Genomic DNA, 27895 nt, shown 5'->3' with positions numbered 1-27895 from the left:
TGGTGCATAGCCTGGGGCCTTCCACCCAGGAGACCCTGGCAGTCCCCAGCCAATCTGAATCTCCCTCATACTGGCACAACTCAGGCACAGCAGGCAGAACAGGGTGGCGCAACCCGAAGGTAAGCCAGGACACTCTAGGTCTCAGCCCTCCAGGCAACACCCGCCAAGGGCATCTCAGTCTGTCTCCACCTCTCATATGCATCCTATGTACTCACCTAGATGTAGTGGGAGGGTTTAGAAGGCTAAGGAATTGTATGGGCACGGATGAAGTTAGGCGCCAGTAGTTGGGGGTCATTTTGACATGTGATTGAATTAAATATTTGTTGCTCACCACTTTAATGTCTCAGAATCTGAAATTCACCTCCCAGTGGCATGACGTTTCCCATCGGAAAACAGCTGTTCTCATGGCCCTTCATGTCCACCAGACGGTTAGACCCTCTGAGTGGTGTTATGGACCAGGGCTTAGAAACTCCAAAGTGCATTATGAAGTTCACCTGACCTCCAACCTTTTATGTTGAATTTGGCTAGGATGAGCACAAAGGCTTTCACTGCAGGTGTGATTCATCAGACTTCCTGGACACTTTAATCAAAACAAGGTTTATTCTAAGAATCTAGTTAACATATATATATGTGTGTTATAAACACAGCAAGAATTGTTATCAATTACAAACATAAAGACACCCCACAGCTACAGTAATCTATGTATATAACACTTAAATGAATTCCCCCTTAGCTGTTCCAATTCAATAACAAAATCCAATTAAGCCAAAACCCCTTTAAGGGCGTGGCCCAGCACACTTGCTTCTCACTTCAATGGGACTGATCCTTTTCCTGAAATTCTGATCCAGTTTCAACCAGCAGATTCAAACTCCTTCCAGAAAGCAACTATATCTTTAAAGTTATCAAGGCAAATAGCCACAACCAACCGGCTTTATACTGGAACAGCTTTTAAAATGAAAACAGAAGAAAAACAGGGAAAACACTTTCTCCTTTTGCAGTCCAAAGCAATCAAACTTAAACAAAACATAACCCCTCTCACCTGACACCACAGCCCAATGTGCCACAAGTCACATGATAAGAGACTAAACCTTTCTTAAAGGGACACTGGCATGACACCTTCACCCCCCCCCCAAGAAAAAAATCCCATCAACTTCAAAGATGGTTTCATTTTTCACATTTTCACTTGCCCATTCCGAACATTTGACAATAAACGTACATATATTTTAAAACATCAAAACAGGCAAACATTTACAATAATACAGTCCATTTTACTTCTTTGTCTTTCACCATCGAACCTGCTTCTCTTCATCACATTATCATAATAATCTTTATTGTCACACGCAGGCTTACATTAACATTGCAATGAAGTTACTGTGAAAAGCCCCTAGTTGCTACATTCCAGCGCCTGTTCGGGTACACAAGAGGAGAATTCAGAATCTCTAATTCACCTAACAGCACGTCTTCCGGGACTTTTGGGAGGAAACTGGAGCACCCAGAGGAAACCCACACAGACTGGGAGAACGTGCAGACTCCACACAGACAGTGGCCCAAGCCGGAATTGAACCTGGGACCTTGATGCTGTGAAGCTAGTGCTAACCACTGTGCTACCGTGCAGCCCTAATGTTTTTTCGTCCTGCCACATGTATAAGCTTTAGACTAAATGGCTGTAATAATAAACTCCATCGAAACAGTCTGGCATTTTTATTCTTGAATTTCTCCAAAAACGTCAATGGATTATGACCAGTATATATAATTGTTTCAGACGAATTGCTGGTAACGAAAATGTTAAAGTGTTGCAAAGCCAGCACCAAGCTCAAAGTCTCCCTTTCAACTATTGAATACTTTCACTGGAGATCATTCCATTTTTTGGAAAAATACCCAATAGGCCGCTCTATTCCTTGATCTTTAAGTTCACTAAGCCAACCCAATCACGAAAGATAACCTTTAATCCCGGACGATCCCCCAATTTTGTTATGGGCCAGAAACTCCAAAATGTATTATGAAGTTCACCTGACCTACAACCTTTTTGTTGAATTTGGCTAGGATGTGCACAAAAACCTTCACTGCAGGTACGATTCATCAGACTTCCTAGACACTTTAATCAAAATAAGGTTTATTCTAAGAATGTAGTTATAACTTCCGGGTGCGGCGATGACCAGCTGAGTCGCACGTTTCGGCAGCTCCCTGTGAAACGGACTTTTGGGCTCTTGTTAGGAGCCCCAACGGCAATTTTAACGGCTGAAAACACCGTGCGGTAAACCAGAAGGGTGTTCCCCCTGGACACGGATGGAAAAAGGAGAGGAAAGTGGCCGGATTGCAGCGGATCCTTTGGAACAACGGCAAGGAAGGCAAGCAGAAACCAAGATGGCGTCGGAAGGTGGCAGTTTCATATGGGGCCCTGAACAACAAGAGTTTTTGAAACGCTGCGTGGAGGAGATAAAAAAGGAAATGAAGAAAGAGTTGTTGGCCCCGATATTACAGGCGATTGAAGGGCTGAAAGAGGAACAAAAGACCCAGGAGCAGGAGCTTCGGGTCGTGAAGGCGAAAGCAGCAGAGAATGAAAACGACATACAGGGCCTGGTGGTGAAGTCGGAGATACAGGAGGCACACCAGAAACGATCTGTGGAGAGGTTGGAGGCACTGGAAAATAACGCAAGGAGGAACAACTTGAGGATTCTTGGCCTTCCTGAAGGTGTGGAGGGGGCGGACGTCGGGGCATATGTGAGCACGATGCTGCACTCGTTAATGGGAGTGGAGGCCCCGACGGGTCCGTTGGAGGTGGAGGGAGCATACCGAGTTATGGTGCGAGGACCGAGAGCAGGAGAAGCTCCCAGAGCCATAGTGGTGAGATTTCTCCGTTTTAAGGATAGAGAAATGGTCCTTAGATGGGCGAAGAAAACTCGGTGTAGTAAATGGGAGAATGCGGTGATCCGCGTCTATCAAGATTGGAGTGCGGAGGTGGCGAGAAGGAGGGCGAGCTTTAATCGGGCCAAAGCGGTACTTCACAAAAAAAAGATAAAGTTTGGAATGCTGCAACCGGCAAGACTGTGGGTCACATATCAAGGGAGGCACCACTACTTTGAGACGGCGGATGAAGCGTGGACTTTTATTGTAGAAGAAAAATTGGAATGATTGGACTACGAAAATGAACGTTTGGACAAAGTGGTGGGACGAGTGGGGGGGGGGCGAAGAGGGATTGTATGATTAATCCTGCGGTATCGTAACTTTTCTTTCTCCCACAGGTGATGATGGGGGGAGGTGGGGAGGGAGAGGAGATGGGGCGTTGGCCATGGGAGGCGGGGCCGAGGGAGAGGCGCGGGCTTGGTTCCCGCGCTATGATAATTATGGCGGGAATAGAGAAGCAGGAAGGAGTGGGCGCCGCACGGGGCGAGCCGTGATCACGGGGGGAAGCCGAGGTCAGCCAGAGTTTGCTGACTTCTGGGAGCAACATGGGGGGAGTAATTACGCTAGCGGGGGGTCTAGCGGGGGGGGGGGGGAGAGGGGGGAATTACTGGGTTGCTGCTGCTGGGGAAAGGGGGGAGTGGGTGCGGGAAAGGATGGGCGGGGGGGCACCGTCTGGGAGAAATACAGCCGCGTGGGAACTGGGCGAGAAGCTGGAAAAAGATGATGGCTAACCGGCAGGGGGGGGGGGGGTGGGAAGCCCCCCAACTCGGCTGATCACGTGGAACGTGAGGGGGCTTAACGGGCCGATAAAGAGGGCACGAGTACTCGCACACCTTAAGAAACTTAAAGCAGATGTGGTCATGTTACAGGAAACGCACCTGAAACTGATAGATCAGGTTAGGTTGCGCAAAGGATGGGTAGGGCAGGTGTTCCATTCGGGGCTGGATGCGAAAAACAGGGGGGTGGCTATATTAGTGGGGAAGCGGGTAATGTTCGAGGCAAAGACTATAGTGGCGGATAACGGGGGCAGATACGTGATGGTGAGTGGCAAATTACAGGGAGAGATGGTGGTGTTGGTAAACGTGTATGCCCCGAATTGGGACGATGCCAATTTTATGAGGCGAATGCTAGGACGCATCCCAGACCTAGAGACCGGAAAGCTGATAATGGGGGGAGACTTTAACACGGTGTTGGAACCAAGGCTGGATAGGTCGAAGTCCAGGACTGGTAGGAGGCCGGCAGCAGCCAAGGTGCTTAAGGATTTTATGGAGCAGATGGGAGGGGTGGACCCGTGGAGATTCAGTAGACCTAGGAGTAAGGAGTTCTCGTTTTTCTCCTTTGCCCATAAAGTCTATTCACGCATAGACTTTTTTGTGTTGGGTAGGGCATTGATCCCGAGGGTGAGGGGAACGGAATATACGGCTATAGCCATTTCGGATCATGCCCCACACTGGGTAGACTTGGAGATAGGGGAGGAAACAAGAGGGCGTCCACCCTGGAGAATGGATATGGGACTAATGGCGGATGAGGGGGTGTGCTTAAGGGTGAAGGGATGCATTGAAAAGTACTTGGAACTCAATGACAATGGGGAGGTTCAGGTGGGAGTGGTCTGGGAGGCGTTGAAGGCGGTGGTTAGGGGGGAGCTGATATCAATAAGGACACATAAAGGGAAGCAGGAGAGTAAGGAACGGGAGCGGTTGTTGCAAGAACTTTTGAGGGTGGACAGACAGTATGCGGAAGCACCGGAGGAGGGACTGTATAGGGAAAGGCAAAGGCTGCATGTGGAATTTGACTTGCTGACCACAGGCACTGCAGAGGCACAATGGAGGAAGGTGCAGGGTGTACAGTATGAATATGGAGAGAAGGCGAGCAGATTGCTGGCACACCAATTGAGGAAAAGGGGAGCAGCGAGGGAAATAGGGGGGGGTGAGAGACGAAGATGGAGAGACGGAGCGGGGAGCGGAGAGAGTGAATGAAGTGTTTAAGACATTTTATAAAAAATTGTATGAAGCTCAACCCCCGGATGGGAGGGAGAGAATGATGGAGTTTTTGGATCGGCTGGAAATTCCCAAGGTGGAAGAGCAGGAAAGGATGGGATTGGGAGCACAGATCACGGTAGAAGAAGTGGTGAAAGGAATTAGGAACATGCAGACGGGAAAGGCCCCGGGACCGGACGGATTCCCAGTTGAATTTTACAGAAAATATTTGGACTTGCTCGCCCCGCTACTGACGAGGACCTTCAACGAGGCAAAGGAAAGGGGACAACTGCCCCCGACTATGTCAGAAGCAACGATATCGCTTCTTTTAAAGAAGGAAAAGGATCCGCTACAATGCGGGTCCTACAGACCAATCTCCCTCCTCAATGTAGATGCCAAGGTCTTGGCCAAGGTAATGGCAATGAGAATAGAGGAATGTGTCCCGGGGGTGGTTCATGAGGACCAAACTGGGTTTGTGAAGGGGAGACAGCTGAACACGAACATACGGAGGTTGTTAGGGGTAATGATGATGGCCCCACCAGAGGGTGAAACGGAGATAGTAGTGGCGATGGATGCCGAGAAAGCATTTGATAGAGTGGAGTGGGATTATCTGTGGGAGGTGTTGAGGAGATTTGGGCTCGGAGAGGGGTATGTTAGATGGGTGCAGCTGTTGTATAGGGCCCCAGTGGCGAGTGTGGTCACGAATGGACGGGGATCGGCATATTTTCGGCTCCATAGAGGGACAAGGCAGGGATGTCCTCTGTCCCCATTACTGTTTGCACTGGCGATTGAGCCCCTGGCGATAGCGCTGAGAGGTTCCAAGGGATGGAGGGGAATACTTAGGGGAGGAGAAGAACACCGGGTATCTTTATATGCGGATGATCTGCTACTATATGTGGCGGATCCAGCGGAGGGGATGCCAGAAATAATGCGGATACTTGGGGAGTTTGGGGATTTTTCAGGGTATAAATTGAACATGGGAAAGAGTGAGCTGTTTGTGGTGCATCCAGGGGAGCAGAGTAGAGAAATAGAAGACCTACCGTTGAGGAAGGTAACAAGAGACTTTCGTTACCTGGGGATCCAGATAGCTAAGAATTGGGGCACATTGCACAGGCTAAATTTGACGCGGTTGGTGGAACAGATGGAGGAAGATTTCAAGAGATGGGATATGGTAGCATTGTCAATGGCAGGGAGGGTGCAGGCAGTTAAGATGGTGGTCCTCCCGAGATTCCTTTTTGTGTTTCAGTGTCTCCCGGTGGTGATCACGAAGGCTTTTTTCAAAAGGATAGAAAAGAGTATCATGGGTTTTGTTTGGGCCGGGAAGACTCCGAGAGTGAGGAAGGGATTCTTACAGCGTAGTAGGGATAGGGGGGGGCTGGCACTACCGAGCCTAAGTGAGTATTATTGGGCCGCTAATATTTCAATGGTGAGTAAGTGGATGGGAGAGGAGGAAGGAGCGGCGTGGAAGAGATTAGAGAGGGCGTCCTGTAGGGGGACCAGCCTGCAGGCTATGGTGACAGCCCCATTGCCGTTCTCACCAAGGAACTATACCACGAGTCCGGTGGTGGTAGCTACACTGAAGATTTGGGGACAGTGGAGACGACATAGGGGAAAGACCGGAGCACTGGGGGGGTCCCCGATAAGAAACAACCATAGGTTTGCCCCGGGGGGAATGGATGGGGGATATGGAATGTGGCAAAGAGCAGGTATAACGCAATTGAAAGATCTATTTGTGGATGGGAAGTTTGCGAGTCTGGGAGCGCTGACCGAGAAATATGGGTTGCCCCAAGGGAATGCATTCAGGTACATGCAATTGAGGGCTTTTGCGAGGCAGCAGGTGAGGGAATTCCCGCAGCTCCCGACACAAGAGGTGCAGGACAGAGTCATCTCAAAGAAATGGGTGGGGGACGGTAAGGTGTCGGATATATATAGGGAAATGAGAGACGAAGGGGAGACTATGATGGACGAACTAAAAGGGAAATGGGAAGAAGAGCTAGGGGAGGAGATTGAGGAGGGGATGTGGGCAGATGCCCTAAACAGGGTAAACTCGTCGTCCTCGTGCGCCAGGCTAAGCCTGATTCAGTTTAAGGTATTACACAGGGCACATATGACTGGAACACGGCTCAGTAAATTTTTTGGGGTGGAGGATAGGTGTGCGAGGTGCTCGAGAAGCCCAGCGAATCATACCCATATGTTTTGGTCATGCCCGGCACTACAGGGGTTTTGGATGGGGGTGTCAAAGGTGCTTTCGAAAGTAGTAGGAGTCCGGGTCGAACCAAGCTGGGGGTTGGCTATATTTGGGGTTGCACAAGAGCCGGGAGTGCAGGAGGCGAAAGAGGCCGATGTTTTGGCCTTTGCGTCCCTAGTAGCCCGGCGCAGAATATTGCTAATGTGGAAAGAAGCCAAGCCCCCGGGGGTGGAGACCTGGATAAATGATATGGCGGGGTTCATAAAGTTAGAGCGGATTAAGTTCGTCCTAAGGGGGTCGGCTCAAGGGTTTACTAGGCGGTGGCAACCGTTCGTCGAATATCTTGCGGAAAGATAGATAGGGGAGAACAAAGAAGGCAGCAGCAGCGGCCCAGGACTTGGGGGGGGGGGGGGGGGGGAGGGATGGGGGGGGGTGTGGCCTGAGACAAGGCAGTTGCCAATTAGGGCTAGTTTTTATTTTTTTGTTATTTAATATTTATTTATTTGTTGTTTTTGTTTAAATTTTTTAAAAAAAGGTCATTATTATCTGTATTGTTACAATGTGTAAAGGATGCACAATGTACTGTGTTGGTTGACCAAAAATTTTCAATAAAATATTATTTAAAAAAAAAAGAATGTAGTTATATATATATATATCTATAAAAATAAGTGTAAACACAGCAAGAATTCTTATCAATTACAAACATAAAGACACTCTACCGCTACAGCAATCTATGTATAAAATACTTAATGAATTCCCCCTTAGCTGTTCCAATTCAATAATAAAATCCAATTAAGCCAAAACCCCTTTTCAAGGGCGTGGCCCAGCACTCACATGCTCACTTGAATGGGACTGGTCCTTTTTCTGAAATTCTGATCCAGTTCCAACCAGCAGATTCAAACTCCTTCCGGAAAACAACTATATCTTTAAAGTTACCAAGGCAGTTAGCCACAACCAATCGGCTTTTTACTGGAACTGAAACCAAAAAAAAAACCCTCTCAACTGACAGCCACAGCCCAATGTGCTACAAGTCACATGATAAGAGACTAAACCTTTCTTAAAGCGACACTCACATGATAGTGGCAATGTTTCACTTGCAGTGATTGGACTGCAGCATGATTCAGTGAACCGTAGACCCTCACCCCTAATCCCCCTCTAAAACGAAAGGACAGAGGAATATAGTGCAGACTTCGCTCCGATAAGGAGCATCACAGACCATTCCTCAGTGCAAATCATCACCCTCCTGTACTGACTGGGCAGCAGGCACTCAAGAATCCCCAAACCCAGCGCCCTGATGATTGAGAGCTTTAATCTTCATCCCCTAGTCGCAGAAGGGTCATGATGCCCTTGGGGGTGCGGGTCACGCTGTAGGCCAACGTGCCAATCTTCATCCAGGAAGGAGGAGGCGATGAGGGTGTTTCTAGCCCTCCTGACAAAGCACTCCCTATCCCATAGCTGGTCTCCATCCTCAGACTCAGTGGGCGTCCTCAGGCACATCCACCTTGTCTGAGAACATATGTCACTTCTTAAGGTTGTCCTCAGGAAGTTCCTTGCCCCAGTGCGGAGCCAGGTTGTGGAAACACAGCAATGCAGGAGACCCTCGGGCTGTACTGAAGGGCCCTATCGGACCTGTCAAGGCAGTGGAACCCCATCTTTAACAGGCGGATGCGCTTCTCAATGACAGATTGGGTCACACTGTGAGCCTCATTGTAACTGGTCTCCATAGCGGTCTGTGGCCTCTACGCTGGCGTCATTAGCCATGAACTGAGGGAATATCCCTTGTCCCCAAAGAGCCATCCCTGTAGCCTGTGATGTCCCTCAAACATCCCAGGGATCTGCTACTCGCCAAGGATGAAGCTGTCATGCATGCTCCTTGGAAAAGTGACACACTGGGCATGACCCACATCTGGTGGTCACAACAGTTGGAAATTGAGGGAGTGGAACCTCTTCTGGTCGATGAAAGGGACTCCCTGGTGCCATGGGATGCAGAGAGCGACATGGGTGCAGTCTATCGCCCCTGCACCTGTGGCAGACCAACTATCTGCCCAAATCCTGTAGCATTCTCATCCTGTTGAGCCTAGTCCAGGTCAAAGTGGATATACTTGACCCCTTGCATAAGCATTTCAAGGGTTTCAAAAAGTTGCATTCTTAAGTTACCGACACAATGCCAACTCTTTTGCAAATGGCTAACTTCACTAAGCTGGCACTGCCCCTGGGTTACTCGTAACTCCAGTCTCCCAGTTGCACCAAAATATTTATGGCTCCTGGGGTTTCCCCTCAGCCCTACCTGCACCAAATGGCTTCTAGGTCGTCTCTGTGATCTGCAAACCACATGAGGGCCAAACTGCAACCAACAGCTGTACCAATGACGCCCAGAGTTTCTACAAGTCCTAACTGCAACAACAGCGCCCTTTCATATAAGCCCCTTGTCCTGCTTTAGAACACTCAGATAAATTGAAACCAGACAACCATCTTAAGCTCTATCACAATGTAACCTTTCAGGGTTTACTGAATGCTTTTGAACTAATTTAACTTTACCTTCCAAAATAAAAAATCTCTATTGCCTACAGTTCTTTGCAATCAGAGTAGACATCACATTTGTAGCTTTCCACCTAAATAGGATCTTTCTAGCTGTTCACCCTTTAAGTAAACACAGCCTCAACATTTTAGACTCCAATCTGCTTTCTCATTGCATTTATCCCATTTTCTACAGTTAAACTTTAATCTTCCCAGAACTAAACATTACCTGTAAAATATTACCATGAACCATGAGCTAGATATACATCATACTAACTTATTCCCTATAATGATTTCCCCATACACCCTGCACAGTTATGTAATGGGGGCTGTTTAGCGCAGGGCTAAATCGCTGGCTTTGAAAGCAAACCAAGGCAGGCCAGCAGCACAGTTCAATTCCCGTAACAGCTTCCCCGAACAGGCGCCGGAATGTGGCGACTAAGGGCTTTTCACAGTAACTTCATTTGAAGCCTACTTGTGACAATAAGCGATTTTCATTTTTTTCATAATGCATGCCTAAAAAATGACCCTGGTCTTTTTGTTGTCCAAATAGTCCCCTTGGTAGCACCAATTTATACTTATACAGTCAGCTTTCACCAGTATTCTACTGACATGTAGTTCATTTTAAAACTCCATCTCTGTATTGTGTCCTGTTTACCTGTTGTTTAGCATTATAAAATGTTATTAATTGCTTGCTCTTCTCTGCATCAATTTCAAAATCCTTGTCATTGACTAATCTCCTTAACTGCTCCCTATTTCTGATTTAGCCCTTGTGTTCCTGCACATCCTTTTCTAATCCTGGCCTCCTTTGCATTCCTTCAGTTGCTCAATGTTTAGCTCCAATCTGAAATGTCATTCTCACAGCCTTCACCTTGTTACTGCCCTCTGTTCCTTCAAAAGTCTCCTCCGAACCTACCTCTTTTATCTGCCCTTAAGTTTCCCCTCACCACTGATTATTTTCACCTCCTGTGAGGTACATTGGGATGTATTATTACATAAAAGAAGTTACACAAGTGTAAGCTGTTGGTGTGCCATTGCAGCTGCTTAATTCTACCACATGCCCTGCATAAGTATATACAAGATGTGATGTGTCTGAAAATGCTGTGACTATAAAACAATTACAAAACAAGGATTAGAATGCTTTCAATTATTTTTGGACACTTTTATGCTAATTTCTATGGTGTTGCACTTGTGTATTTTGCTTAAACAGAATGTGCAGAAGCACGCGTTGAATCTGTTTGGCTAAATTGTGTGTTTACCGATACTGTAGAGCTACCTGCTTCACATTCAATGTTTTGCTGTTGGGAAGAGAGGTCATTGAGTTGCTATTTGTTGACATACCTGCAGTGAGTTCACTGGTTTGTACAGTTTATAAATTTCTAAATCTAACCATTGATCACTTGTCTCATTTTGTTTATAAGTCAGCAGTTTGTTGAAAATTGAAATTAAATATAGGGAATACGTTTTGGAAACATGGGCACAACATGTGCTCAATTGATTAGAAATTCATGCGTGCAACTAAATTTCTGATATATTTCCAGCAAGCAAGGTTTCCTGCCAGTGTGCAAAAGCAGGACATCACTCCTATAAATATAAGCACTCAGTGGTACGACATCCTGTAGTTTCGTGTAGAGAATGGTGGCAGACCTGGTGAAATATAAACATGATAAAATTTCTGTTGGTGAAGAGCCAGCTCAAGTTGATAGTTTCTCTAGAGACAGTGTGCTGTCAGTTGTAACCAGTGGTGACTGATTTAACTGTATCTGTACACATCAGTGGTGTGATTTCTCCTCAGCACAAATTAGTGACCAAAAATAGGTTAGAATCGTACAGTTACCAGTTCAGCGGACTCCACAATACCGTATATAACGTAGTGAGGATGTTAGTATATGTTGTGCTAGAGTTTGCGGTTATACAATGTTCATTCATTCGCCACCCTAAAAATTCACTCTCTCCACCAGTGACACAAGGTGACAACTGTGTGTATGATCTACAAGCTGCACTGCAGCAACTAAAAAGGCTTCTTCGACAATACCTTCCAAACATACAGCCTGTACCACTCAGCATAACAAGGGCAGTGGACACTTAGGAACACCATCATTCACAAGCCTTTCCTTTACTATTACAAAATCCTTTAACTCACTCCCTCGGTGTACTTACATCACATAGACTGGAGTGGTTCAAGAACCTTTCAAGGGCAATTTTAGGTTGTCAATAACATTGCCAGAAATGCCAACATCCCATGAACAAATAAAACAAAATGTGTGGAATTCCATTATCGAGGTTTTAACTTGTTGGAGATTTTTTTAAATTTAAATGAAACATTTTATTCTTTTTGTGTCTTGATGCTGTCTTTCCATTTCTTTGTTTTGCTTTCTGCACGTGATTTTAGATAGAATTCTAGCTTACAGGATTCTAACTTGCACTCCCCATTTGGGACTCTACGTGGCTCAGTAAAAATTCTTCAATCTGATTGGTCAAGGAGATGTACAATTGATTTGCCCTGTTTAGTGCCAGATCCTCTGTAGAGGGTATCATGCTGTTTTGCATTTCTAATCACTGCGCGTTCCAGTGCAAAAACCCATAGGACATCTGTGGGAAGTGTAAATATAATCAATGGATTGTGCCAGTTGTTCGCCACTACCTGCAAATCCAATCTGCCTTAATGTACAATTTTATTGCAGTGTTGATGTTGGTTTGGTGTTGGAGGTTTTGAATGAGATGCCACTTAAGCAGGGTGCTTTGTCCTGGATGTTGCCAAGCTTTTCGGGTGTTGTTGCAGCTATGCACATCCAGGCAAGTATTCTATCACACTGCTGAAAAGTGCCTTTTAGATGGTAGGCAGGTTTTGGGGAATTGGGAGGAATACCGATCTAATTTCTAATCCTTCTCTTTAGATTATTTCCTATATTGCAGCATTGTTACTTTACACAGATTATTACCTATTGAAAGGCGAAAAAGCTATAATAAAATCTACTTGCATTTAGAAGTGAAAAAGGATGGATCTAATGTGACTGACAGTACGTAAATGGTGCAGAATGCCCTTGCTTTGAGAATGAGATCTTCTGATGAGCTTTGCCAGTTATTCTTAATCAGGCAGGAATAATATTAAGTGGATAGAGTGGAGAAGCAGGTATTGTTCTCCTTGGAGCAGAGATTTAATTGAGTGAATCAAAAGTATGAAGGACTTGCATAGTTTAACTAACGAAAAACTTTCCAGTGGTTGAAGGGTCAATACCCAGAGGCATAGATTTAAAGTGATTGGCAAAAGAACATGAGACGATGCAATACGTGGTTAGGATTTAGAATGCACTTTCTGGTAGGGTAGTAGCTTTCAAAAAAGAAATTGGATGAATTCCTGAAAGGAAAAAAATGCAGAAATACAGATGCAGAGATATAGATATGGGGAAATAGTGAGGGATTAGAACTAATTGGATTACTCTACAAAAGAGACACGAGGACTCAATGGGTTGAATGGCCTTGCTGTAATATTCTGTGATTCTTACGGCCAGGATTTTATGGCCCAGTCCGCCTTGTGGGATTTTGTTTTAAATTAATTTTTTACGGGATGTGGGCTTCGCTGGATAGGCCAGCATTTGTCCCCCATTCCTAATTGCCTTTGAGAAGGAGGTGGTGAGCTACCTTAAACCAGTGCAGCCCATGTGGTGTGGGTACACCCACTGTGCTGTTAGGGAGGAAGTTCCAAAATTTTGACCCAGTGACAGTGAAGAAATGGGGATATATATATATTTCCAAGTCAGGGCAGCACGGTGGTGCAGTGGTTAGCACTGCTGCCTCATGGGCAGCACAGTGGTTAGCGCTGCAGTCTCACAGCGCCGAGGTCCCAGGTTCGATCCCGGCTCTGGGTCACTGTCCGTGTGGAGTTTGCACATTCTCCCCGTGTTCGCGTGGGTTTTACCCCCACAACCCAAAAGATATGCAGGGTAGATGGATTGGCCACGCTAAATTGCCCCTTAATTGGAAAAAATGAATTAGGTACTCTAAATTTTTAAAAAAAATATATATATATTTCCAAGTCAGGAAGGTGAGCCCCCCCGGACACAAACGGCAGATTCATTTTGTCAACTTTTTGGAAAAAGGCCTTGGGGAAGAAGATTAGTATGGATATAAACAGGAAGAGGAACCTGGGCAGTATGTTCATCTTGGTCATCTGCACCCTTCCCGTCAGGGAAAACGGAAGTGCATCCCAACTTTGGAGGTCCTTTTTATCTTCCTCTACCAGACTGGTCAGATTCCACTTGTTTTGGGCTACTTTAAATGGTAGACCCTCCAGCTCTGCCCCTCCCTCTCTCGGTTCACCCAGGTTGAGTTTGTCGCCTGAGAAGGCCCCAAACTCTTCCACAAGCTTCATGATTTTGTTCATGCTGTTTTGCAGATCCGAGATGTAGAGGAGCAAATTATCCGCATAGAGTGATACCCTGCGTTCTCTGCCTCCTTTTCGGATTCCCTTCCAGCATCTCTCGTCTCGCATGGTGATATGACTGGTGCCTCTGTGCAACTGAAAGTATTCAGAGCTGGTAGTGTTGGGCTGAACGTTCGCCTTGCAGGCGTTGTACAGAAGTTTCACCCATGAGGTGAACCCTCACCATGTCGTCTGAAGCTCCCAATGAGACTGCAAGAAGGGTGAATTTCCTCAACAGTATATAATAAAATCATAAAACGTTGTTACTAATATACGATTAAACTCGTTAACATCACACCTGAAAATAGCTTACAATTACCTCTTAAACAATACTACTCAGTACATGAAATTCAATACCCTTAATTACTATCCCAATTCTCAATTAAACAACAAGAAAGGAAAAAAACATACAGCTCTCAATCCATCCCACAACCCAATGGCACAGAGTAATACTTTCTTTCCAGAACAGGTTTGACTCCTGTTGGAACCCCTGCAGACTCTGACTAGATGTCTTCAAAAAGCTGTTTCAACTGGTTTATTTCAACTCCCCACCCCCCCCCCCCCCCACCCCACCCCCCGGTCTTCAGACAAGTTTGCTCTTATTTAAACAGTTTTACTCTTTTTTTTAAACTATCCTACTATGAGCCAAAGACTACTTGTGGTCTAAAAGGGTAGCAGAAAGAACTCAACTCAAAAAGCTTTCCTAAAATGTCATGAATACCATAGCTCCACCCAGCAATGACATCATCTCCCCAAGCTGATAACAAATTAAACTCCAGGCTGAAAACACACTAACTCCACAGGGACTCTTGTTTCCCCCCCCCCCGGTGAAACAACATTGCATTAGCCCAGGCCGAATCTGGTCAATTTCACCTGTGCCGCCTAAAAGCTTTCTGGTCTTGCAGAACAAGATTCTTTGTAAAAACATGATTACTGCTCCCCACTTTCTCCCCTCTCCCCCCAAGGCTCTCTCCCCACTTTTCCCACCCCAGCTCTCTCCACGCCTTCCCCACCCCTCCCAGCTTTCTTCCTGCTTACCCCGCCTCTCCCGGTTCTCTCCCCACTTCCTCCCTCTCTCCCCTCTTTCTCCGCCTCCCCTACCTCTCTCCCCACTTTCTCCGCCTCCCCTGGCTTTCCCTTCCCCTCTCAGCTCTTTCCCCACCCCTCTCAGCTCTCTACCCTAGCTCCCTGCCTCCCCCCCCCCCCCCCCCCCACCTCCCCAACCCTCCTCCCCAGGCTCTCCCTCTGCTTTCCAGTTCAAAAGCAATACCTCCTAAAAGATACAAGATATTGCAATAGTTTGTTTCGTGTATTCGGGATTGAGGAGTATTTTCTGAAATATATTAAAAGTATATTTCTGGAAAAACCTTGATATACTGATCAGTGTATCAGTGTCTTGTCCAAATGGTGGCCCACTGACTGCACTGTGGCCCACGGACCGCACTGTGGCCTCCAGAGCCTCTGATCAAAATGCCAGTAAGACTGGGTTATGAATTGGAAGATTTCCTCTAATCGCTGGCTGTTTCTCTTCCATGGTTTCTGCTGAGGGACCTATTTGGAGCCTTTCGGTCGCAAACATGGGAGAGAAATAGGTTGTGATTGGAGGTAGAGAGAAGAGAAACTTTTGCATGTAGGGGGGCCGTGTGCGTGGGTGTGTGTGTATATAAAATGTGATGGATTATATACTGTATATGAGTGGGACAGGTGGAAGCAAAGCAGGTTGTCAGTGATACGTGGTAGCTAGGAGCAATTGCAACAAAGTTGTGTAGGGCACAAGATAGAGGAAGTGTTAAATGGTAGTGTGATGGCCAATGAAAGGTGCAAATAGTGACATTAAGGTAAAATAGCAGAATGTGTTAATAGGAGAACAAAGGTCAATGCTTAGTGAAAACAAAATCTGAGAAATAACATATCCCTATGGGGGAGGGAAGTAGGGTGATGGGGGGTTGCATCTGGACAAAAGAAAATTTGGATCAAAGAACCGGTAAGGATGGAGGAGAAAGGTCACCGTCTAAAGTTGTTGAGCTCATTGCTAAACCCATCTCAAGTTGAGCACCCTGCCAACATAAACTGGAGGAGCAGCATCTTCCAAATAGGCTGTAATGTGCTTATTTGGAAGGTGCTGCTCCTCCAGCTTGTGTTAGGCTTCAGTGCAATGTTGCAGCAGGTCAAGGACAGATATGTGGGCATAACAGCAAGATGCTCGAGTTGAAATGGCAAGCTACAAGAAAGTTGGTATGCTTGTGGACTGAGCGAAGATGTTCCACAAAGTGGTCTCCCAGTCTATGTTTAATCTCCCCAATGTAGAGGAGTCCGGATTGGGAGCAGTGAGTACAATAAGCCAAAATGAAATGTCGCTTAACTGGAAAGGAGTGTTTGGGATCTTGAATGGTGAGGAGGGTGGAGGTAAAGGGGGCAGGTGTTGCAGCTTCTGCAATTGAAAGGTAAGCTGCCATTGGAAGAAGATAAGGAGTTGGGGGTGATGGAAAGTTGGACCAGAGGGAGTGGTCCCTGTGGAATGTAAATTTGGGATGTGAGGGGAAGGTATTGTTTTGTGGTGGTATCATGATGGAGTGGCAGAAATGACGGATGATGATCCTGTGAATGCAGAGGCTGAGGGGGTAAAAAGTGAGGACAAAGGTGATCCTATCATGGAACTGAGATGGAGGGGAAGGGGTGAGGGCAGAGGTGCGGGAAATACGTCGGACCAAGTTGAGCACCATGTTGACCACAGAGGGCAGGGGGAAACCTCCGTTAAGGAAAAAGGCAGACATGTCAGAAGCGCCTTTTTTCAATTTGGCATCATCAGAACAAATGCAACGGAGGTGGAGAATCTGGGATAATGGGCCGGAGTCCTTACGGAAGCGGGGTGCAAGGAGCTGTCAACGAGGTAGCTGTGGGAGTTGGTGGACTTGTAATGGGTATTGGTGGTCAGTTTACCATTTGAAATGGAGAGAGAGAGGTCAAGAAAGAGAAGGGAAGTGTCGTAAATGGATCATGGGAAGGTGAAAAAGGAATGGAAATTGGAAGCAGAATCAATAAATATTTCCAAGTCCAAAAAACAGCATGAAGCAACATCTATACACTAATCAATGTAAAGGAAAAAGAGTTGTGGGGTGGGGGCCTGAGTGGGACTGGAACAAAGAATGTTTCACATACCCCACAACAAGATGGGCATAACTGGGCCATGCGAGTATACCTTTTATTACTCTTTATTTCAAATGATAAATTTATTGTTTAGAATTTCTTTGCTCAACAGGTTGTTTCCTTTAATACAAATCTAACAGTACCGAAGGAGGCCGTTTGGCACTGGCTCTCTGAAGGAGCATTTTACCTAGTCCCAGTCCCCTGCCTTAGAACATAGAACATAGAACAATACAGCGCAGTACAGGCCCTTCGGCCCACGATGTTGCACCGAAACAAAAGCCATCTAACCTACACTATGCCATTATCATCCATATGTTTATCCAATAAACTTTTAAATGCCCTCAATGTTGGCGAGTTCACTACTGTAGCAGGTAGGGCATTCCACGGCCTCACTACTCTTTGCGTAAAGAACCTACCTCTGACCTCTGTCCTATATCTATTACCCCTCAGTTTAAAGTTATGTCCCCTCGTGCCAGCCATATCCATCCGCGGGAGAAGGCTCTCACTGTCCACCCTATCCAACCCCCTGATCATTTTGTATGCCTCTATTAAGTCTCCTCTTAACCTTCTTCTCTCCAACGAAAACAACCTCAAGTCCATCAGCCTTTCCTCATAAGATTTTCCCTCCATACCAGGCAACATCCTGGTAAATCTCCTCTGCACCCGCTCCAAAGCCTCCACGTCCTTCCTATAATGCGGTGACCAGAACTGTACGCAATACTCCAAATGCGGCCGGACCAGAGTTCTGTACAGCTGCAACATGACCTCCCGACTCCGGAACTCAATCCCTCTACCAATAAAGGCCAACACTCCATAGGCCTTCTTCACAACCCTATCAACCTGGGTGGCAACTTTCAGGGATCTATGTACATGGACACCTAGATCCCTCTGCTCATCCACACTTTCAAGAACTTTACCATTAGCCAAATATTCCGCATTCCTGTTATTCCTTCCAAAGTGAATCACCTCACACTTCTCTACATTAAACTCCATTTGCCACCTCTCAGCCCAGCTCTGCAGCTTATCTATATCCCTCTGTAACCTGCTACATCCTTCCACACTATCGAATACACCACCAACTTTAGTATCGTCTGCAAATTTACTCACCCACCCTTCTGCGCCTTCCTCTAGGTCATTGATAAAAATGACAAACAGCAACGGCCCCAGAACAGATCCTTGTGGTACTCCACTTGTGACTGTACTCCATTCTGAACATTTCCCATCAACCACCACCCTCTGTCTTCTTTCAGCTAGCCAATTTCTGATCCACATCTCTAAATCACCCTCAATCCCCAGCCTCCGTATTTTTTGCAATAGCCTACCGTGGGGAACCTTATCAAACGCTTTGCTGAAATCCATATACACCACATCAACTGCTCTACCCTCGTCTACCTGTTCAGTCACCTTCTCAAAGAACTCAATAAGGTTTGTGAGGCATGACCTACCCTTCACAAAGCCATGCTGACTATCCCTGATCATATTATTCCTATCTAGATGATTATAAATCTTGTCCCTTATAATCCCCTCCAAGACTTTACCCACTACAGACGTGAGGCTCACCGGTCTATAGTTGCCGGGGTTGTCCCTGCTCCCCTTTTTGAACAAAGGGACCACATTTGCTGTCCTCCAGTCCTCTGGCACTATTCCTGTAGCCAATGATGACATAAAAATCAAAGCCAAAGGTCCAGCAATCTCTTCCCTGGCCTCCCATAGAATCCTAGGATAAATCCCATCAGGTCCCGGGGACTTATCTATTTTCAGCCTGTCCAGAATTGCTAACACCTCTTCCCTACATACCTCAATGCCATCTATTCTATTAGCCTGGGGCTCAGCATTCTCCTCCACAACATTATCTTTTTCCTGAGTGAATACTGACGAAAAATATTCATTTAGTATCTCGCCTATCTCTTCAGACTCCACACACAATTTCCCATCCCTGTCCTTGACTGGTCCTACTCTTTCCCTAGTCATTCGCTTATTCCTGACATACCTATAGAAAGCTTTTGGGTTTTCCTTGATCCTTCCTGCCAAATACTTCTCATGTCCCCTCCTTGCTCGTCTTAGCTCTCTCTTTAGATCCTTCCTCGCTACCTTGTAACTATCCATCGCCCCAACCGAAACTTCACACTTCATCTTCACATAGGCCTTCTTCTTCCTCTTAACAAGAGATTCCACTTACTTATCAAGAACACGCAGTAGCTGATCCTTGAACAAGCCCCACTTATCCAGTGTGCCCAACACTTGCAGCCTACTTCTCCACCTTATCCCCCCCAAGTCACGTCTAATGGCATCATAATTGCCCTTTCCCCAGCTATAACTCTTGCCCTGCGGTGTATACTTATCCCTTTCCATCATTAACGTAAACGTCACCGAATTGTGGTCACTGTCCCCAAAGTGCTCTCCTACCTCCAAATCCAACACCTGGCCTGGTTCATTACCCAAAACCAAATCCAACGTGGCCTCGCCTCTTGTTGGCCTGTCAACATATTGTTTCAGGAAACCCTCCTGCACACACTGTACAAAAAACGACCCATCTATTGTACTCGAACTATATATTTTCCAGTCAATATTTGGAAAGTTAAAGTCTCCCATAATAACTACCCTGTTACTTTCGCTCATATCCAGAATCATCTTCGCCATCCTTTCCTCTACATCCCTAGAACTATTAGGAGGCCTATAAAAAACTCCCAACAGGGTGACCTCTCCTTTCCTGTTTCTAACTTCAGCCAATACTACCTCGGAAGAAGAGTCCCCATCTAGCATCCTCTCCGCCACCGTAATACTGCTATTGACTAGCAGCGCCACACCTCCCCCTCTTTTGCCTCCTTCTCTGAGCTTACTAAAACACCTAAACCCCGGAACCTGCAACATCCATTCCTGTCCCTGCTCTATCCATGTCTCCGAAATGGCCACAACATCGAAGTCCCAGGTACCAACCCACGCTGCCAGTTCCCCTACCTTGTTTCGTATACTCCTGGCATTGAAGTAGACACACTTCAAACCACCTACCTGAATGCTGGCCCCCTCCTGCGACGTCAAATCTGTGCTCCTGACCGCTATACTCTCATTCTCCCTTACCCTAAAACTACAATCCAGGTTCCCATGCCCCTGCTGCATTAGTTTAAACCCCCCCAAAGAGCACTAACAAATCTCCCCCCCAGGATATTTGTGCCCCTCAGGTTCAGATGTAGACCATCCTGTCTGTAGAGGTCCCACCTTCCCCAGAAAGAGCCCCAGTTATCCAAAAATCTGAAACCCTCCCGCCTGCACCATCCCTGTAGCCACGTGTTTAAATGCTCTCTCTCCCTATTCCTCATCTCACTATCACGTGGCACGGGCAACAACCCAGAGATAACAACTCTGTTTGTTCTAGTTCTGAGCTTCCATCCTAGCTCCCTGAAAGCCTGCCTGACATCCTTGTCCCCTTTCCTACCTATGTCGTTGGTGCCAATGTGAACCACGACTTGGGGCTGCTCCCCCTCCCCCCTAAGGACCCGGAAAACACGATCCGAGACATCACGTACCCTTGCACCTGGGAGGCAACATACCAAACGTGAGTCTCTTACGCTCCCACAAAATCTCCTATCTGTGCCCCTGACTATAGAGTCCCCAATTACTAATGCTCTGCTCCTCTCCCCCCTTCCCTTCTGAGCAACAGGGACAGACTCCGTGCCAGAGGCCCGTACCCCATGGCTTACCCCTGGTAAGTCGTCCCCCCCACAAGTATCCAAAGCGGTATACTTGTTTCTCAGGGGAACGACCGCAGGGGATCCCTGCACTGACTGTTTTTTCCCAGTCCCTCTTACAGTTACCCACCTATCTCCAATCTTTGGTGTAACTAATTCCCTGAAGCTGCTATCTATGACCCCTTCTGCCTCCCGAATGATCCGAAGTTCTTCCAACTCCTGCTCCAGTTCCCTAACTCGGTCTTGGAGGAGCTGGAGATGGCAGCACTTCCTGCAGGTAAAATCAGCAGGGACACTAACTGCATCCCTCACCTCAAACATCCTGCAGGAGGAACATTGCACTCCCTTCCCTGCCATTCCTCTAACTTTCTACCAAGATCTGGCTAACAACTAAATTAAATTTTTATAAAAAATAATAATAATATAATAAAATATGGTACTTACCTCAGACCAATGGGTTTTATTATTAGGTTAGAGGAGGAGGGCGGGTGGGAGACACTACACGTGTAGTGTCTCGGGTTTCCTCTCCACCAGAATTTATTGGTGAGGGTCTTCCCAGACGTCCGCGGGTCGACTTCCTGATCCCGCCTAAAAAAACTAATTTAAAATAAAAAAAATTCTCAGCTCCTGCTGAAATTGACTAACCAGCCAGCTCCACTCCCGCCGAAATCGACTGGCCTGCCCCTGCAAGAGAAGTGCTTTTAAAGGTTGACTTACCTCCCAGCAACCTCCTTCCGCAATGCTCCCGCTGAAACTGACTAACCAGCCAGCTCCACTCCCGCCGAAATCGACTGGCCTGCCCCTGCAAAGAGAAGTGCTTTTAAAGTTTGACTTACCTCCCAGCAACCTCCTTCCGCAATGCTCCCGCTGAAACTGACTAACCAGCTGCTCTCACGCCGCCGAAATCGACTGGCCTGCCCCTGCAAAGAGAAGTGCTTTTAAAGGTTGACTTACCTCCCAGCAACCTCCTTCCGCAATGCTCCCGCTGAAACTGACTAACCAGCTGCTCTCACGCCGCCGAAATCGACTGGCCTGCCCCTGCAAAGAGAAGTGCTTTTAAAGGTTGACTTACCTCCCAGCAACCTCCTTCCGCAATGCTCCCGCTGAAACTGACTAACCAGCCAGCTCCACTCCCGCCGAAATCGACTGGCCTGCCCCTGCAAAGAGAAGTGCTTTTAAAGGTTGACTTACCTCCCAGCAACCTCCTTCCGCAATGCTCCCGCTGAAACTGACTAACCAGCCAGCTCCACTCCCGCCGAAATCGACTGGCCTGCCCCTGCAAAGAGAAGTGCTTTTAAAGTTTGACTTACCTCCCAGCAACCTCCTTCCGCAATGCTCCCGCTGAAACTGACTCACCAGCTGCTCTCACGCCGCCGAAATCGACTGGCCTGCCCCTGCAAAGAGAAGTGCTTTTAAAGGTTGACTTACCTCCCAGCAACCTCCTTCCGCAATGCTCCCGCTGAAACTGACTCACCAGCTGCTCTCACGCCGCCGAAATCGACTGGCCTGCCCCTGCAAAGAGAAGTGCTTTTAAAGGTTGACTTACCTCCCAGCAACCTCCTTCCGCAATGCTCCCGCTGAAACTGACTAACCAGCCAGCTCCACTCCCGCCGAAATCGACTGGCCTGCCCCTGCAAAGACAAGTGCTTTTAAAGGTTGACTTACCTCCCAGCAACCTCCTTCCGCAATGCTCCCGCTGAAACTGACTCACCAGCTGCTCTCACGCCGCCGAAATCGCCTTATCCCCGTATTGCGCATTCTTTCTTTCCATATGTCAGCCTTTTTTTGAAATTCATGCTTAATGTTGTGCCGAACCTATCTTCATCCGCGGGCGTGCACTCACACACACAGGGGAAACTACTAATTAGTGTTGTCCTCCTTCATTTCACAGTTTTGTAAACTATTCTTGGCAACAGTTGAAACAAGTCAAAAGACTGCAGTAGCAAAATTAGAGGCTAATGCCAAGATAAAGCAGCAACAGTTTGGAAGTTTATCAGCCGCTTCACCTTCATCCAAATCATTGCTGGTTGCTTCTCGAAATCCAGAGACCGAAATAATCCCCAGAAAAGGTAAACATGAGCACAGCATTCTTCTGCATCATCAGTCACTTTTCAAGAAATTTTTAAAAATTGATCAGTACTATAATATTAGCATTTTATTACTTTGTTTTAAACTGTGATAATGTTATGACGCTCAACTGACCCCCATGCTATAGTAATTTCTCTATGTTCTTACTATATCTAAAATAAATTACAGGTCACTGTTGTGCTTCATAGAAGTATCAATTATTGTGATATGGAATTACTTTTGTTGAGTAAATCTGATTGAGTAGCTTTGCAGTTAGTCAGGTTTTGAAAAGCTTTAAATCTTATTAAGGCAAGATTACTTAAAATAGCACTTCCAAAATGTACATAATATGGTTACGTCTATATTTAAGTTTAAAATAGTTTTGGGCACTTTGCCAAGGCTTTTATGGCCCCTTTGCAGACAAAGCAAAGGCAAGGGGTAGAGTGCGAAAGATTGCATGCATAGACATCGGTCCAGATAATACCAGGGTCAGATAGCAAGTAAAATGGGAATGGCGCATGGTTGTGGAAAAAAAGCGAATTGAATAATACTTAAGGTAATTAAAGTGCTAATTGACCAGAATTCTACGGGTCTGTTCCAAGTCCACAGGGCATCAGAGCCCTGGCAACTATATGAGGGCAGCATGGGCTGGCAGCTTAGGTCAGTGCTATGTTTGGCAGCTGTTTGGTGAGGCAGCATATCTTCACAAGAAAGCTGAGACAGCACAGCAGTAACATATTCCAGTTCAGGTGCCAGAACTTTGGGGTCAAATCTCCATAGAACTCTGACAGAGAGTCATCCAGACTTGAAATGTTAGCTCTGTATTCTTTCCAGAGATGCATTCAATACCTGCCGAGATTTTCCAGCATTTTCTGTTTTGGTTTCAGATTCTAGCATCTGCAGTAATTTGCTTTTATTGCTAATACACTTACTGAACAAAACTGCCCCCTCCCCCCCCCATACCCGCACTTGGGTGCATTGAAAGAAGGCTAAGTGGGTTGGGGTTTTGGAGGAAGCATCCAAGAGTGTGATCCTTCAGATTGGCAGTGCCCATCTGCCATGCGTATCATCCACTCAAGAGGCAGGTCTTCCAATAAAGGGGAAGGTGCAGCCGCATGGAACCAGACAGCCGCATGGAACCAGACAGGAGCAGTACCTCTTGACCACCTACAAAGGAAACCTCGGGGTGGGGTAACACTAGAAGGCTGCCTAAGGGACGAGCAGCAAGCTCTACCATGGAGAAGAAGGTACTCTGTAGCGTGTACAGGCAGAGGGTGAGTTACTTCCAAATGTCAAGGCAGCAGTATTGCTAAAGGCTGCACCTCTCCTGAGAAGCCATAACAGATCCTTGTGCCATGATGGCAAACTAGCTGAGCCCCATTGACATTGGTAGCCACCCGATTCCAGTGCCAGTGAAGGTCATTGTGGCCCTTAATTTCCAAGCTGCTAGTTTATTTCAGGGGCCAACTGGAGACAGGTGGCATCTCCTGCTTCCTGAGGGCCAGTCCTTTCATCCATTATTGCACTGATCTGGTCAGTCAGCTGAGAGAGCCAAAGGATTCCCCCAGGTGTGAGGTGCGGAAGACTGCATGCATATTGCCATCCAGTCTCCTACAATCCAGCCAGAAGGCTTCATTAACTGGTTGAAATTCCACTCTATTAAGGTGTCTGAGCTTTTCACTTCCCCTGTGCACCATCATGGTTGAATTCTTGGCAGCAAGGGCTACCCACTAAAGTCATGGCTTCTTATATAAGTGAGGAAGCCGAGGACGGAAGCAGAGGAGAAATGCAACTCCAGTCCCATGATGACCTCAGCAGACCATAGATCACCTGAAGATGAAATTCAGGTTCCTGAGTCAATCAGGTGGGACACTTCAGTATGTCTAGCGAGGGTCTCTCAGATCATAGTGGTCTGCTGCAATGCTTACCCTCCCTCTACAGGCGGCACGATGGCACAGTGGTTAGCACTGCTGCCTCATGGCGCTGAGGACCCGGGTTCAATCCGGGCCCCGGGTCACTGCCCGTGTGAAGTTTTCACATTCTCCCCGTGTCTGCATGGGCCTCACCCCCACAACCCAAAGATGTGCAGGTAGGTGGATTGCCCATAGTAAATTGCCCTTAATTGGAAAAAAAAGATTGGTACTTTAAATTTATTTTAAAAATGAAAATAAAACAACCTCCCTCTACAGGGAGAGGATGTCCTGACCAGTGGGGATTGAGTGGAGTGTGCAGATGAGGAGGAAGCTGATGTCTAGTCGCAGCACCCTGAAAGACACAAGGACCCGCAAGGAGGGCACAATGACTTCCACAGAAGGGAGGCTTGGGGGGTATTTACCTCTGTTAGAAGCCCAGGCACCTTTCTCCAGTGTCAACTGTTCCCCTGTGATGCTCCCACTGTGCTGCCAGCAGTAGAGGAGGCAGTTTGCTGACCTGAATCACCCCTGGCCAGGGATGATCTTGATTACCACCTCTGACTGCTTGAGACCTATTGGGCCCCAGTATGCTGAGGGATCCTGCCTGGTTACATGTGTTTTCTGTCATTGCCACCACATGAGGCACTTATGTCACTGGCAGAGAGGCTTGGAGTGGCCTCAGATGATCTCCGAACACAGAAGCCAGCTAATCCTCCACCCTTGCAAGGTACACTTTACCTGCCTGCTAACTTGAGATGGCCAGTGGAGATTTCAGGCACCTCATTCACCTCTCGCCTTACCACTACTAAATTGAACTCATGGACCAGCCAGTGGCATTCAGAGCTCATGCATCTCCAGCATTCAGTCCTGGTGTTAAGTTCCTGTTTGAGAACATTAACATTTTAAAATAAATCCAAACACCAAGTAATTAATTATACCACAAAATTCATTTTCAGACAAAAGTAACCTTTATACAAAAAGAAAGTAAACAAAGCAATCACCATTAACTTACACTATAGTTTATCAAGACGTATGCTATAAACTCAGTTGTAACTGTTACGTTCCCTCAAGAGTTCCATTACATATTATAAGAAACCTGAAGTATCATTCACTTTCCTTGGGAAAAACCCAAAGGCAAGCCACAGCATTCTAGAAGTAATTTTGATTTCTCCTCCATGTTCCAGCTATTCTCCAAGGTATGGAATTTCCTGGGGATACTTCCATTAGCATTTGGGCTAACTGATCCTCCACATGATCTTCAAAATCTCACGACTGGACTTTTCAGTTCAAACTTGGGCTTCATTGCCTTCTTGTTTTGGGATTTAAAATGTAGGAAGGCGCCTTGGTCCTAATGGCCTCTATAGTTCTAGTCCTGCAGATGGTTCACAGCTCCTGCTGACTGACCTAACTGACTGCTTTCAAACTAACTGAATACTACCTTATGCCACAAGGCTCTGTGGGAACCATTGTAGGTTTTTTCCTCTAGCTTCGATATAGTCAAATCTTCCAGTTGTTTTTTTCCTCACAAATTCCAACCTGAGGCTGAGCCTCACATTTTGTACAATGAGTGATAAAGTTAGTATTTTCCCTGCTTCGGGGTGCAAGCCTGACTAATTTTATTGCCTTTGGCTCTCCCACCACAGTCTATATGAAAACAAAGCTGCAACCGCCTCTGTCTGTTCCAAAACTGGACCGCTTGCTCAGTCAGCAAACACGCATATCGATAAGTGCAACAAAGTATCTTCCAAATGAGGCTCCACCCTAAATCACTATTCCCAAGCCAATGTGGCATGCTTTGGGATGTTTCAAACAGAAATGTTAACAAACTATTTTGCCTACAAACAAAACTGCTTTGACCTATGTGAATAATGTACATTGCTAATGGGGTTTATGACCCTTTTTCCATTCTGGCTCCATTACAAACTTAGAGATGGATCATTAATTTGTGCATTTGTTTCACCATCAACCCTGACCTTATAAGATAAACATGGGTTACCTTTGAAGTGTCATAAACCTAGATTTGTTTGAATTGTATTTATATCCATATATCATTACCAGATTCTCAATCAGAGGTCCAATTATCTTACTACCCTTTCATTCCTAAAACTAAAAGTTAGATTCTGAAACATATGAATTATGTACCATATATTTGCAACACTAGTCTGCTGGATTTGGTTTTAACAGTTCGTAACATACTTTGTACAGCAAGACAACATCAAAACATGTATCCATAAGAATTTACAACCACTGTGGTTCAGGAAATAATTTACAAAGAGAGAAAAAATAAACAACAAAAAACGGATGTTATTAAGCACTTGCCGGGCCAGGCGGTGGTCCGAGTTATGCCCGCTTTACTGGGTGCTGGTTACGAACAGGTCTTTGAACAGGTTGGTGAACAGCCTCCACATTTTGGGGAAGCCTTCCTCCGATCCTCAGATGGCACCTGTCCAGACAAGAGGGAAATGGCAGCTCTCTTGGCCTGGATGGAATACTCCACCCTTTCAGCCAGGGAATGCAAGCCCTTTCTGGAATCTTTGCCAGAACTCCACACATCTCACTTCAAATTGCAGCATCTGCCGCTTAACTGATAACTCCAGAGGTTTGTCATCAGCTGGGGCTCAACATTAACCTGGTCTCTTCCGAGTCATTGACTTCAGCTGTCACAGCCTTTGACAGCTAGACAGTTGCCTATGTGGTATTCCCATTAGGTTGTGACTCTGAATCTCAATGCAAACAAATACCCACTGACCTGAAAGTATCTGACTGATGGAGGGTCCAGGGGAATGATGTGGTCTTGCAACTTCTGAGGTCCCCTCCTTCTCCTCAAAGGTGGTTGGCTATCCCCCAGAAACAGGAATTCTCTGTTCTTTAGGGCGACTTATGTGAATGAACAGAAAGATCAAAGCCCTTCCAAAAAAGTCTCCAGAATCAATTGTGTTCAGATTGACATAAATACAGTAGAGGACAAAGGAACAGCATCCTTCGTGCTCACCTGAGGTTCCCTCATGTCTGGTCATGACGCTACTCACTTTCTTGCGATCACACTCCTGACTCACTGTCCGCGATAGAGCGGC

The 27895-nt window shown here is 46.5% G+C and overlaps 1 protein-coding gene across 6 annotated transcripts in view; it reads left to right on the top strand.

The window, feature by feature from the left end:
• efcab7 (EF-hand calcium binding domain 7) overlaps positions 1–27895 on the top strand; it is a 197274-nt gene that overhangs the window by 37435 nt on the left and 131944 nt on the right. For all 6 annotated transcript variants that reach the window (XM_072511144.1, XM_072511147.1, XM_072511143.1 and 3 more), the window contains one exon: positions 22733–22910. In XM_072511144.1, coding sequence (XP_072367245.1) covers positions 22733–22910 — 178 coding nt within the window. The remainder of the gene's footprint in view (positions 1–22732; positions 22911–27895) is intronic.

Source organism: Scyliorhinus torazame, chromosome 7, assembly GCF_047496885.1.
Source record: "Scyliorhinus torazame isolate Kashiwa2021f chromosome 7, sScyTor2.1, whole genome shotgun sequence".
Classification (NCBI taxonomy): domain Eukaryota; kingdom Metazoa; phylum Chordata; class Chondrichthyes; order Carcharhiniformes; family Scyliorhinidae; genus Scyliorhinus; species Scyliorhinus torazame.
The sequence above is the reverse complement of the archived record's forward strand: the minus strand, read 5'-3'. Positions and strand labels throughout refer to the sequence as shown.